Raw genomic sequence first — 13,459 nt, forward strand, 5'->3', positions numbered from 1 at the left:
TGTGCAACCCAGCGGAGTGGAAGAGCTGGAGCCTGCTGCTGGATGACTCGTGCAGCCAATGGCGTTGCGTGCGAGCCCACAGCGAGCTGGCAGGGGAGGGGTCAAAAATTTAGTGGTTTTCGACGGCGATGATGCTGCCCCTAGCACTACTCACCGAGGCGTCGATATAAAAATTCGCCTTCTTTCCTTCACTCTCCAAAAAGCTGTAGCCTTTTTTCGCTCTATCTGGAAAATTATGCACTGGGGGCCTCTTCATTTACACACGGGACATTTACCCAAGCACAACTGCTAGCAACAAAAGCTCTGCTCTTCTTCTCGCTCACTGTTTGAATTTCACGCTTGTGAATTTTGCTTATTCCTATTCCTCATCCCCCGAATTTGTGTTTCACATTCCAACCAAATTCGTGCTTCTAGCTAGTTACTCCCCTCTTGCTCCACAGCCCTCCCCAACTCCCCTTGGTTATCTAACCCACGCACTTATTATTCGTCTAGTGTGCGAGCCAGCTTTTCGACAATATTTCATATTCCTGCCTAGTGCCTGTGCCTATATACGCCCGCTCTGCTTCGCAGTTCTCTGCCATATCTCTTTTCTGCATTTTCCCACCTTTCAGCCTACTTGCATGCCAGACACCCCACATCATATCAGTACCATGGGTGCAGCTGGCGTGACAGCCGAACTTTCACCTTCACTGGGTTCTGTTGCAGATGGAAATGAGGCCAATTTGGCTGGACAGCCGAGCCCAGGCTCTCACTTGATTGCTGTCAATGGGCTTCCTGGGGGCAGTGGTGGTGGTAGCGGTGATTCTGATGAAGAGGTGGTGGTAGGTGGCGGCAGTGTTGCTGTTGCCACCAACGGCAAGACCGGTGATGATAGCAGGCAGGCACGGCCGCCTCTGCTGTCGAATGTCGCCGTGCAGTCGCTATCACCGCCAGCACCAGGCCCGTCCAGTGGCTGTGGCCGACAGGGGTCTTACTGCTACTGCCTCTGCTGCTGGTGTTTATAAGGATGAGGAGGAGGAGGAGACAATTCTGGTCGCCTCGCTGATTCCGAAAATAGCATCACCAGCTGCATTCGTCGTCATCGACACGGCCTCTAGACTCGTCACTCATTCCCCCGTCTCTGCAAAACTCCACCCTCTCTGATGCCCTGATGGGCGCTTCCTTCACTGACCCGACGACCCGCGACGCGCCCATAGCCAATGACGCGCAGCCGATCTCGTCCGCCGATGACTACACCGCCGTCAATCGCGAGGCTCTGCAGCAATGGCATGCCCGGATCAAGCAACCTGATAACGCCATCGAACAGGTAATACCATCTTTTACATTTGACATTTGCATGACCTCCCTCGCATTCTGTCTATGTCCCTGTAGCCGCTGCGCTGCTGCATGGAAGGGCGCGGAGGGGTCGCTCTTTGCCATTGTTGTCCTATGCACTGCTCGACACAGCGTGCGTGTGAGAGCGTCTGGTAGTAGAGCGCGGTGACCTGGTGATCTCATGTGCCAGACGCGCCCCTTTTATTGCATGTCTCTGGCATGAAGAGCGGGAGGAGGCCAGGTAGCAGGCTTGAGCCCGCCAGCGCATGGGACCTCAAATCAGACTTGCATATCCAATGCTGTCGGAAGCGTCCCTCTGCCAAACCCGTCCATTTCGGGCATGTGCTGCTAATGTTTACTGTTGGCTCCCCTTTTTGTTATTTTTGTAGTCGAAAACCGATGTACGGGAATTTATGAGTGGCTCGGCCCGGCGGCGACTGCGTCTTGTTCTAGGTGCAGCTCCACGAGCTCATTGACCGGGCGCCCACGATTTACCGTATTCTGGAGCAAAAACAGCTCGTCGAGAAACTCGGCAGCATCGCTTTCGCGGCTTGAGCGGCAACTGAATGCTGCATGGAAGGACCTCAAGCTGCGGTGCTCGCTGCTGATCTTTGAGAAGGCTGTGGTGCAGGAGGTTGTGCAGCAGTCACCGCTAGCTGAAGATGATGAGGCACACTGGCGACAAGTTGGCGTGTGTGCAGTCGCTGGTCGTGTCTGTGCTCCAGGAGGCCATTGAGAACACCGGAGCCATCTGGGAGTCCTTTGCCGCATGTGCTCGAGGCCTAGTGCTTGCAGGGCAGGGTGCCGAGGCACTAAAGTGCATCGCGCGCCTGTCGATGGACTGCGTTGCAGTGCAGCAGGACCTGGCCAGCACGCTGCTGAGCGTGTACCGTGTCCTGCCCGATATGTATAAGGCCGTTATCAAAGATTCAGTCGAATACATGGCTTCACTGGGCCCTGCCAACGCGCGCACCGTGGCACACGAGCTGCGGCGGCATCGCGTGCTGGCGGGAGTCATGTTCCGCACGCTGGCAAGCCAGCTCGACATAGCTAGCGCCACCGACGTGCGGCGGTACCTCGACGGGCTGCTGAGCACGGGCGTGACTCTGTGGATCGGCAAAGCAAAGTGCTCAAAGGTCGGCTCGAGCATCCGCGACGCAGTGTACCGCCAGTTCAACGCGCTGACGACCGAGGAGCAGCAGCTCAATTTGTCGTCGTACACCCGGATTGTGTCGGGGCTGATTGGGTATTTGCGGCTGGAGGCGCTGAGCGCAGACTTTGGCTTTTTCCAGCGCGTGGCGCAGCTGACCAATTCGGATCACGAGGTCAGCCTCTGTGCAGCCTTGCTTCTGACTCTTGTCGGGTTTGGCGCACAGATGACTGCCCGCGACACCCTCGACGCAATAACCGCCACTGCGCATACGCCCGTTGGCCGGCAGGTCGACTGCCTGCTAGCGCATCTAAGCACCGATCATGCAGAGGACGTCGAGCGGTTTGCCATAGACACGCTGGGAATGGATTTCGTGTTTCCGCGCGACCGCCTGTTTTATCTGAAGGAGATCATGCAGCAGTCCGACTCGAGTCACTTTGCTGACGCCAGCATCGCGCGCCGACTCGTCCGCGTTCCACAGCCAGCTCGGCCTCTGGTTGCAGGCGCCACCGACAGCGCCTCTTGCTCAAGGCTGCATCGCAATGCCGTGCTGTATTGCCTGCAGAGCAATGTGTTCCAGGACCAGGGCATCGATGTGCGCGAATGGGTCACGCACATGGTTCGGACAACGGACATGACCAACGCCGGTCTCTTGGGGCCGCTGGTCAAGAGCTACGTCAATGGCATATTTGGCTCTGCTGCCATCACGCCTATTCCCGAGGCCATGCTGCAGCGGGGGTTTGCAGCCGAGTCTGTCGCTGGTGGCCAGGCTGCTTCGGTGCCGCCGGCCATGGCTCTGTATCTGCTCTACATTCTGTATTATAACGAGCACTTACTCGATCAGCCCAAGCAGTCAACCAACGCGTTTGCATCAGTGCCCAAGCGGCCGGACATCGACTGCTGGCGGCCTTTCGGCAAACGGCCCCATGGCTCGCAGTGGCCAGTTCGGATATGCTGGCTCAGGGAACACACCAGGAGCGTGGGGCAGCAGCCACAACTCGCCTGCGCCAGGCAGTCGCCCGGACACCGGACGGACGACGCCGCTGGGGAACATGACCGGTGTGGCTCGCCGCGGTGAATATTCGGATCAGCTCTTGGACTCGCTACCAGTAGCGTGGATCCTCCAGACCGCCAGTAACTCCGCCGAGTACCAGCTGATTTGGCCCGACATTGTGTCGATGGCTACGGCGCAGTTCCCAGACCAGGTCGAACCAGTATCGGTGCTGCAGCGCGAGCTGGCGGTTAACGCCTTCCGCCACTCTGACAGCACGTCGTGCGCCTTGAGGCAACTGAGCCAGAGCGACTTTGTCCGCCTCACCAGCAGTGCACGCGCGATGATCGAGCAGGTGCTGGTACCGCCGCCGGATACCACGCAGACGCAGCATCTGATTCAGTTTGCTGACCAGTACACCGCGCTCCCCGAGGCCGTTCGCATGGAGACAGCCGAGCAGCTGGCAGCGACAGTTTGTGGTCTGGCGGCACAGCATGCGCAGAACAAGGAGCTCACCACGGTAGTCAGACGCATCTGGTACATGGCGCACACGCTGAACCCGCACGCGGTATCAACAGCAACCGTGAACGCATGGCGCAGCAGGTCTGAGATGACCAAGCCCAAGTTTATCACGCAGGACTTGTGGCTCGACCCGCTGGTCCTGTTCCGCCTGAACCCGAGCATCATCCAGTCTGCCAACCTGGCTGACGTGTTTTTGACCATCCTGTCCGAGTTCCTGCTGCTGTCCAGGGCCAGTCTGCGGCGGCTGTATCGGCTGCGGCAGAAGGATGCGGGCACGCTGAAGCAGTCGCATATGACTGCGATGCTACAGCTGCAGGAATCCGGCGCTCTGCAGCTCCTGCTTGAGCTGACGCCGTTCGTCAACGACGTCGATGTGAAGCGAGTGGTGTTTGGGTTTGTGCACGCCCGGTTCCTCGAGCAGCGCGCGATCCAGAAGCTGCTGCACTTCCAGGCATACGACATTGCGACAATCTCCGACATGGTTGAATATGTACCGTCGATGCACGCGTGTTCCGAGTTCATCCCCGAACTCCTGATGCACCCGTCGCTGCGGCTGCAGCACTTTGCGATCAAGCTGGCCGCTGCCATCACTACCAAGTATCCGATCGTGGCCAACGAGGGCATGGCCAAGGAGGTTATCCTGCCACATGTGCAGACGACATTGGCCCAAATTATTGGCACAGCGGTGCCCGAGCAGCTGGTGCTGGCCAATGCGATGCTCAACGCCGTCATGGCAATCTCCCAGGCATATCCGAACATTGCTGAGGAGTGCAAGAAGCTGCTGACATCGCTACGCGAACAGGCGGAGGAGCGAGCACGCACCATGTTTCCCGCCAGCCAGATGTCGCCGCCGCCGCAACAGTACAGCGACAAGCAGATGGCCATTGCGCGCTGGATCAAGACTATCGACAGTGCGGTTAGCTGCTTGGAACAGCAGCAAGGCGCCCACTACCAAGACCTTGCAGCTGTGCATTGAGGAAGCGGACGCCAACGAAATGATCACCAAGCTCCTTGTGAAGGCTCGGGCTGAGAAGAAAGCGCTGCAGACTGGTCGCAATGGCTCGCCGGAGCCGCGCAGCAACCAGGGCGGCGGCCCAAGCCAGCAGGGCGGGCCGCAGCAGATGTACCACGATGACGACCACCGCCACGGCCACCACCACCCGTCCAGCGGGCCGCAGAAGCGCCTGCACGGACAAATGGGCGGACGCGAAAACCGTGGCAACGGCCCTCCTCCACGTGGACCGCCACCAGGACCGCCGCCAGACGGGTTCCCGAACGGCGCCAGCATGATGGGCGGTATGCCACCTGGCATGCCTCTGCCGCACATGGTCGAGCATGGGCCACCGCCAGGACACCGCGATGGGAGGGATGCCAACAAGGGACAGTTCCACCAGCGCAACAGTAACAAGAAAGCATCGAGGAACCGGCATCTCATTCGCGCCAGCGGCAGTAGCAGCCCGGGCAGGGATTCGGGTAAGCAGCAGGGGGGCATGAAGCGTGGCCGCGGTGGCAACGACAGATCGCGGAGCCGGGATCGCTGAGTGGTAGAGATCATGCCCACATCCCCAATCTACCGATCGGCCCTTTTCCTATGTCATGTGTAGCCTGTGTCCTTTTTACGAGCAATATATTGTGTTCTGATCCGGGGCAAGATGGGGTGGAGTTCCCGACGGCGTGTAGCTGCATGGGTCTCGCAGACGGTGCCGGCGCTGGTCCCGCCTGAGTGGGCTGGAAATGACCGGGTGCCAGCGGAAAATGGCGCATTCTGCGGTATGCCAGCGGGCACTGAATTCCTCCTCTGCTGCGACAATGCAGCAGACAATAGTCGTGTGGATAAGGGAGGTGCGCCATCCGTTCTTAGGGCGGCTCTTGTTCTGCGACTCGGCAGATGTGGGCGAAGCAATCAAAACGAGACAGCAACGTGGTTTCCAGGCCATTCACGCGTCGTAACCTGTCTACCGCATTTACACGCACACTTCGCCGGGTCAGAAAAACTCAAGGAAACGCCATCTTGTGGATTTTTCCAAACCCGCCCAGTGCTAGCAGTAATGAGGACAATGCTGGGAGCATCCCAGCTCGAGGACAAGATATGGCCAGTTTCGGTGCAACGAATAGTGCTCGGCGAATTGCTACTCTGCACCTCTTTTTTGGGGAGAAACGAGCATGCAGCATGTGCGCATAGGCTGGCTATTTTGGACAGTGATGTCGCTGGTACATTCGAGCTGCCGGTACTTGCGCCCGCATGCATGGTGTTGGGATGCAAATGTGTGCAAACAAGGGCAGCTGCGGCGTCTGCCAGAGAGGAATGGGGGAGGGCGAGCATGGACAGGACAATATGTGTCGGTCGAGCGCCTAACCTGAGCCATTTTCTCTTTCCCAACTGCACTGGCACGTTTTTCGACGCAGCTCCTGGTTCTGGACAAGCGGGCGATGTTGGGGGAAGGTCAAGTGGTATGCCTATTTATGCATCATTGACAGGTGCCGCCAGCGATGTCATCGATCGGCCATACATGGCACCACCTGACCGGCGATGGTCGCATTCCGCCCGCCCCTGTTGAAGCGAAATTCTCCGATAGTCAAGGCAAACCACGGGGATGACAGAAATGCAGGCAAGATGCATGTCTTGGATGCAGCAGGCATGTCCTCCCGGCGTCCCAGTAATGTATGCAGTCGCTGCTTGCATTCTGCATAGTCCGCTGATGGCTCACATCTTCACCCCCACCCGACGAGCGGCGCTTGGACTGGGATCGTTTGTGCTGTGCATCCCGAGATGCGGGAGAGAAATGCTGGCAATTGTCGGAACGTGTCGCTCGCGTAAGGAACAACATGTGCAGCGGCCAGCTGTCCCACAGAGGGCACTACTGCGCAGAGGACGAATAGTGAGTGCTTGCCATTGTGGCAAAAGAGAAGGGGAGGAGAGAAATAATGTCACTACTGCCCATATGCAGTACTTCGATTGCTGGCCACACAGGGCACCCAGGCGAGGTGGTTGGTGCGGGCGACTGGACGTAGCACTCTCCCTGATGTCTACGATATGTGAAGAATCGCACCTCGCTCTACCCTCCCACCGAATAGTGGCAGGCGCCACCTGCCTATATATCTGGGCAATTGACCCCTCCCTCGCCCCCTCCTCTCCCCTCCCCTCCCTTTCCCGAGACGGCAGTGGGCCTGGGATACACCCCACCGTGCATGGGCCGAGCAGCCTACGCATTTCTCTGGGCCGTTTTATTTACTGCTTGTAAAATGCTCCAACGAAACATAATCCCACTGCATTTTTCCACACGTCCTTGCCCCCTACTCCGCCGTCGCGGGATGTAGGAAGACATTGGACGCCTGTCCCTCTGCCCGTTTTGCTGTTTTGCATTTGGGGATGGGAATTTTGGGCAGTGAAGAAAGCCTCAGGAAAAAGAAGTCGACCACCGTTTATGCTAGCAAGGCACACGATACAAGCATATATAAAGGGCCCAGAACCTGCCACAGGAATCCTCCCAGCCAAACCGTGTCCTCCTTCATCTGCCCTTCGGTATTCCCTGCAAAACGGCGCCTGCCTCGCATTCTTTTTGGTCCACCCGCTCTGCTCCGCATTTCTCCGGTCTTCATCGCCATCACCAGCCTGAAGCCCTCTCCATCTCGTTACATTCGGCGTATCACACATCCATCCTGGTGTTGCACAAATACTGCGTCCTTGGCTCTGTGATTTCACCCGCATTTCGTCATCACCACCTTCCGGCGCTTCGCTCAGTGGTATTTTGTCACATTACTTGCTCGTAAAATCGAGGCGTTCTTTATTTTCGCTTCTCCAACCGAGAACGTTTAGAAAAGACAAGCAGCGTAACCCGCACACATAAAATCTCTCCTTCTGCCAAGCCCGTCGTCGAGACATCGCTTTTCTTTCTTTGCTGCAACAGAAACACCTTTTTTTTTTTTGAACAGCAATGCCTCCTCTCCGCCGCAAGTTCAGCTTCCTCGAGACTGGATCCCCGCGCTACATCCTTGCCCGCAACAAGGCGATTCCCAAGTCGATCTACCTCGGCGTTGCCATTTCGTTTGACAAGAACGGTGATATCGAGTGGGCGTGCTCGAGCTACGACGGAACCGACTTCCAGAACCACGAGGACACGTTCAAGGGCAGCTCGGGCGTCTCGAATCTCGAGCAGCTCAACCAGCTCAACGACCAGATCATCAATGTTGTGGGCGAGTATTCCAACTCGCACAACTTCCGCATCCAGGGCGTGTGCATTGGCTGCGACGAGGCGACTTCCAAGGTCATCGAGGCCGATCCGGCACTGATCAACCCGGTGCGCGAGATGTGCACGCGCTTCTGGTTCGACCTTGACGCGACCCCGTGCATCTACAAGCTGCGCGGCCTGTCGCTGACCGAAGAGGCTGCATCAGCCGCGCGCAAGGTGTATGACTGGTTCACGCCGCAGTTCCCTGGCAGCATTCCGCGCATCTCGGTCGACCCCGATACCAACGAGGTGCAGGTCGACATGGATGGCCATTGCCACATGCTCGATCTGAAGCACTTTGAGGACACCACCGACAAGCCGACCTGGGACAAGCTGCTGGCGCTGGCCGACGAGTGCAAGCAGCGCAAGCTCAAGATCTTGTTCTTTAACTCGACTCCGCAGGGTGGTGGTGTTGCGCTGATGCGCCATGCCACCATCCGTCTGATGCGCCTACTGGGTGTTGACTGCCGCTGGTTTGTTGCCAAGCCCAATCCCGACGTGTTTGTCATTACCAAGCGCAAGTTCCACAACGTCTTCCAGGGTGTCACCGACGACGAGCAGTACCGGCTGCAGCAGGCCGACAAGGACCTGTGGACTGAGTGGTGCGAGGCCAACTTTGACCAGTACTGGGGGAAGGGCAAGGGTGTTATCGATGATGCCGACGTCATTATCATGGATGATCCGCAGGTGTCGGCCATCATCCCGCGCATCCGCAAGCTCAACCCGACCGCCCGTGTCATCTACCGCTCGCACATTGAGATCCGCTCTGATCTGGCCTCGATTGAGGGCTCGATGCAGTACGACCTCTGGGACTTCCTGTGGGGCGGCTTCATCAACCAAAGCGACCTGTTCATCTCGCATCCGGTCGCTGGCTTCATCCCGCCTCGCGTGCCACACTCCAAGGTCGCCCTGATGCCCGCTGCCACCGATGAGCTCGATGGCCTCAACAAGCGCCTGAACAGCGCTGACCTCGAGTACTACCGCCGCGTGTTCAACCGCTGCGCGGAGGACCAGGCCAGCCCCGGCATCCAGAAGGACCGCCCGTATGTGATCCAGATTGCGCGCTTTGACCCGGCCAAGGGCATCCCCGACGTAATCGAGGCGTACCGCGGCTTCCGTGTTCAGCTCGACGCCATGGGTATTGAGCCCAGTCTGCAGCCGCAGCTGGTGCTGTGCGGCCACGGCAGCATTGACGACCCCGACGGCACTGTCGTCTACCAGCAGGTCATCGACCTGATCTGCACTGCTCCCTACCAGCCGTACGCCAGGGATATCTGTGTGGCGCGGTTGCCGGCATCCGACCAGCTCCTGTGCGCTGTTCTGCGCGGGTCCTTCTGTGCCCTGCAGCTGTCGCACCGTGAGGGCTTCGAGGTCAAGGTCACCGAGTCGCTATCCAAGTACAAGCCCGTCATTGCCTACCGCTCGGGCGGAATCCCGCTGCAGATCGAGGACGGCAAGACTGGTATCCTGATTGAGCGTGGCAACACCCAGGGCGTGTCCGACGCGCTGGTGCGCCTTGTTCACCGATTATGCATACTATCAGGGCTTCATCGAGACCCTGCGCAGCAAGGAGCAGGACAGCAAGCGCCAGCAGTACTTCACGCCCTTCCAGTCCGTCAACTGGCTGTACCTGGCCACCCAGCTCGCCTACAAGGGCAAGAGCGAGGCTGCTGCCGAGAACCAGCCCTCGACCGACATCGATGGCACGTACATGGGCGATGGCCAGATCAGGAAGTGGAACGCGCAGTATGTGCGCAGCTTCTGGCAGAACGAGGCCACAGCCTAAAAAACACATCTGTCTACGCAGCCATTTCTTCCTTTCACCTACTCTACATAAATTCGACTCGACAGATACGCAGCACACCAGAATGTTCATGCCAATATTGCATTTGAGGTACATTACAGACTATTGGATCAGGAGTGCCTTCATGAGATATTTTGCTGGCTGCACCTTGCTGTCGTCGGTTGCATCTGTCTCAGATTCGTCGCTTTTGGCCCTGAACTCGGTCAAATGGACATCACGGACGAACCGGCGGGCCTCTGCGGGCGTGGCAAACTGCATTATGAAAGCGCCCTTGCGCGTCAGGAAGGTCTTGCCCATCTGCGGCGCCTGCTGCACCGCCGGGAGCGACGTGTCTACCAGGTCATACTCCTTAAACACGTCGCGCACCGAGTGCACGTTCGAGTACTGTGGCAGCCCAGATAAAAACACAAGCCTGCCCTGTGCGCCGCCCAAATACTGGCTGACAGTCGGATTCGGGACACTGTCAAGGGCAACGAAATCTGCACGCACCGTCGACCCGGCAAACTGCGTCTTGTTTGGCATGCGTCAGGAATGAGGCCGCATCGTCGAGCTCATAGAATTTTACGCGGCACGAGTTCAGCGCCCGCAGAGTGTAGTCGTACTCAAACCGGACCCACCGGATCTTGGACGCAAAGTTTATTGAGGTTAGCCGGCTGCGAACATCTGCTGCTGTTGCCGTCGGAGGCAAATTCGATACACGCACAGTCAGCTTCGGCTCAGCTGCTGATGTCGGAGGCAACAGACGCATAGGTATTGGGTGTCGGCAGGCCGTCCTGCTGTCGATAGACACGCTGTTGTTGCAGCACTGGTTTGGGCGTTTGCAGTCTGTCCGCCATGCGCAGGCCCATTGCTGTCTGCTGTGTGAAGGCGCGGCGGCCCGCAAGCTGATGCAGCTGGAGTAGTGTCTGCCGAAGCATTGCGAATAAATGGCGGTTCTAATGAGCGAGCATTCAAGGTGTGTACAGAGCTGAAGAAAGCATGGATCGCGATAGCTTCTAATTTTTTTCTGATGGTAAACTAGGAAAAGTGGTTCGGCTCACTGGCCCTCGGGCTTCTTCGATCGGCTCTCCTTGACCTGCTCGTACTCGTTGAGCGCCTTCTCGACCTGCTCGGCCTCGATGTTGTCCAGCAGGCCGGCATCAGCCATCTGGCGTACGGACTCGCCCTTATCCTTCATGATCTGCTCGATGTTGACGCTCTTGTCGCGGAACCAGCCCAGGTTATCCGCGATCAGATGCCGGTTCTTGCAGCTGTCGCACTGAATCAGCACCACGCCCTTCTCGTACGCCTGCTTGGCCATCGTCTTGTACTGCCGGTGCTTGCACACCTTGCAGGTGAATCCAATCAGCATGCGTGCCTCGTTCGGGTCGCTGGCGGCCGTGGGTGCTGACGCAGTAGTGCTAGGCGGCTTCGTGTCGGTCGACTTGCTGCGCCGGAAAACCCATGGCCGTTGGGTGCGGCCACACGTAGACTGGAGACCAGTGGCTGCCGGTGTGGGCATGGCCGTGTGGATGAATGCCAATACCGACGGTCGGACTGATCCAAGGCGGATGCTGTTGTGGGGCGAGACGGCCCGAGCGGCCATCGAGCGGACGGCTCTGAGCGAGGCAAGCGCAGACATTTCGTGAGGGAAAGAGAGCGTGGGTTATTACAATAAGGACGAAGCACACCACCTTTATTTACAAAGACTAGTCGATGCAGACGAATCAAAAGAAAAAGCACGCAGCCGAGGCGGAAGCCGAGCCGTGGTCCCTCCGCAATGCAGTCGGAATATATGATTTTGGGTTGCCTACATAGCGAGAATTCGAAACCCCACCACCAGGTAGCAGGATCCGAGAAAAGCGCTCGGTAAACTTCAGCAGCGCCGCCCCCAACTAGTGGCAGCGCTTGGGGACCGCAAGCCGGGATTCAGACGAGATATCGATGGCCTGGTGCTCGGCTATAGGGTCCTCGACCATGGTTGCGGTGCTGACCTGGAATTGCGACTGGCCGTGGGGGCCTGGAGATTCATGAGGCAGCTGCTCCTTATCCATACTCATGCTGGTCCAGCTGAATCTTTGGATGACTGCCTGGGGCGATATCCTGAGTACAAAGTCCGACAACCTGTGCACAAGCAGCGTGTCCGGAGGCAGCGAATCATCGCACATCTCCAGGCTGCTATGGTGGCGCCTGCGCAGCCTATTGATAGCCTTGTGGATGTTGCGCAGAATCACCGGGCTCAGCAAAACGACGGCCAGGTCAGCCATCCCCGTCACCACACGCAAGTACATTGCATACTGCACAAGAGTGTTGTTCAGCATCATAACCGGCAGTGTGAAAATGCGCGCCGACGACATGTACAGGTTCTCGACCATGAACAGACCGGGGTAGAGCACAACGTAGTACATGTTGAGCCGGGTGATCTGCCCAAAGTACAGGTCGCGAACGAATGCCGGCTGGTTGACACATGCTTCGCTGTGGCACCTGCGGGCGCTGCGGAGCATGCGCATGGCCTTGAAGATGCTGAAGGAGATGGCGATGATGACGAAGATAGTGCAGACACCGAATACGATTGCATACAGGTGGAACGACACGGCGATCCAGGCACCGGTGGAATCCTCAGCCGGCGATAAAATACAGTCCTGGACGTAGACATCGACGAACAGCAGCGGGATCGAGAATGTGTGCGACAGGATGTATGTGGCGATCAGCGACCACCTTAGGGAGAACTGGAACTTTTTCAGATGCAGGATGTACCTGAACAGGAGGTCGACAGTGAACACGATCGTGGAGAACAGGTACATGAACGACAGCTGGCCATAAAAGAAGTAGCCGAACACAAGTCTTGCAAATGCCTTGCTGTTCTGGATGTATGCTGGTAGGTCATAAAAGTTGACCTGGATTATGAAAGCCAGTTCGCTCGGTACTCCAGACAGGGCCATCATCATGCTGACGCCCATGAAGGTTGTGAACTTCCACTCCCGAACATACCGCAGGTACAGCACCAGGAGAAGAATAATGAGGCTGCCAACCAGTGAGAGCACCGACAAAACTGTGTATGCTGTCTGGTCAGAGCAGAATGACGCGATCGAGACCGGTGTGGGCTTGGCTTGATCAGCAACATAGCTGGGGATGCTGTCTAGAGGATCCACGATTACGGATATGAGCTAGGATAAAATATGAAGAGAAAAGGCCCTCAGGAAACTAACCAGTGCTGGGCGATGGAGTACTCAATGCCTAATGAAGGGCTGCATATGGAGGGAATGGTAGCGCTATGTTTTGTTCGTCACCAAGGCAGGATGTTCCGTGTATAGGTCAGAGGACAGATAAGAGCATGGGCAAAATACAAGAGGCAGCTAGAGTAAAAGTACAGTGTGCTATGAGTATCAAATGAAACGGATAGCTAGAGAGAAAAGTAGGTGAGCGAAAAATACACCAGGAAAATGCAGACTGAAGAAAGAGCGCGTAAA

At 57.4% G+C, this 13,459-nt stretch overlaps 6 protein-coding genes across 6 annotated transcripts; 2 read left to right on the forward strand and 4 right to left on the reverse strand.

The window, feature by feature from the left end:
- Positions 1-650: 650 nt before the first annotated feature.
- DL89DRAFT_319510 (uncharacterized protein) lies at positions 651-5,518 on the forward strand (the record flags this gene model as incomplete). The annotated part of the gene is made up of 8 exons (XM_040891136.1): positions 651-905; positions 934-1,032; positions 1,067-1,306; positions 1,768-1,833; positions 1,871-1,948; positions 2,001-3,400; positions 3,453-4,893; positions 4,934-5,518. The coding sequence occupies 8 exons, from the start codon at positions 651-653 to the stop codon at positions 5,516-5,518; spliced, it is 4,164 nt and encodes a 1,387-aa protein (XP_040747010.1).
- A 1,090-nt stretch (positions 5,519-6,608) lies between these two features.
- Positions 6,609-7,295, reverse strand: DL89DRAFT_4176 (uncharacterized protein). The gene has a single exon (XM_040891640.1). The coding sequence runs from the start codon at positions 7,186-7,188 to the stop codon at positions 6,682-6,684; it is 507 nt and encodes a 168-aa protein (XP_040747011.1). The 5' UTR covers positions 7,189-7,295; the 3' UTR covers positions 6,609-6,681.
- Positions 7,296-7,572: 277 nt separating this feature from the next.
- DL89DRAFT_280346 (uncharacterized protein) lies at positions 7,573-9,992 on the forward strand (the record flags this gene model as incomplete). The annotated part of the gene is made up of 2 exons (XM_040889589.1): positions 7,573-9,715; positions 9,750-9,992. The coding sequence occupies exons 1-2, from the start codon at positions 7,913-7,915 to the stop codon at positions 9,990-9,992; spliced, it is 2,046 nt and encodes a 681-aa protein (XP_040747012.1). The 5' UTR covers positions 7,573-7,912.
- Positions 9,993-10,112: 120 nt separating this feature from the next.
- DL89DRAFT_289508 (uncharacterized protein) lies at positions 10,113-10,927 on the reverse strand (the record flags this gene model as incomplete). Its single annotated transcript, XM_040889964.1, has 3 exons — positions 10,113-10,520; positions 10,576-10,719; positions 10,751-10,927. The coding sequence occupies 3 exons, from the start codon at positions 10,925-10,927 to the stop codon at positions 10,113-10,115; spliced, it is 729 nt and encodes a 242-aa protein (XP_040747013.1).
- A 230-nt stretch (positions 10,928-11,157) lies between these two features.
- Positions 11,158-11,364, reverse strand: DL89DRAFT_204440 (zf-DNL-domain-containing protein; the record flags this gene model as incomplete). Its single annotated transcript, XM_040884047.1, has 1 exon — positions 11,158-11,364. A coding segment is annotated over one exon (207 nt), but the record flags the coding sequence as incomplete, so codon positions are not given.
- Positions 11,365-11,884: 520 nt separating this feature from the next.
- DL89DRAFT_319514 (uncharacterized protein) lies at positions 11,885-13,118 on the reverse strand (the record flags this gene model as incomplete). The annotated part of the gene is made up of 1 exon (XM_040891137.1): positions 11,885-13,118. Exon 1 carries the CDS (start codon positions 12,947-12,949, stop codon positions 11,885-11,887), a length of 1,065 nt encoding a protein of 354 aa, XP_040747015.1. The 5' UTR covers positions 12,950-13,118.
- Positions 13,119-13,459: the final 341 nt, after the last annotated feature.

The sequence above is a fragment of the Linderina pennispora genome (genome assembly GCF_002104995.1).
Source record: "Linderina pennispora strain ATCC 12442 chromosome Unknown DL89scaffold_1, whole genome shotgun sequence".
NCBI lineage: Eukaryota > Fungi > Kickxellomycota > Kickxellomycetes > Kickxellales > Kickxellaceae > Linderina > Linderina pennispora.

Bases quoted from the DNA above. Each gene is read 5' to 3' on its own strand.
- DL89DRAFT_4176 (XM_040891640.1), bottom strand. From the start codon at position 7,188: ATGCGTAGGCTGCTCGGCCCATGCACGGTGGGGTGTATCCCAGGCCCA.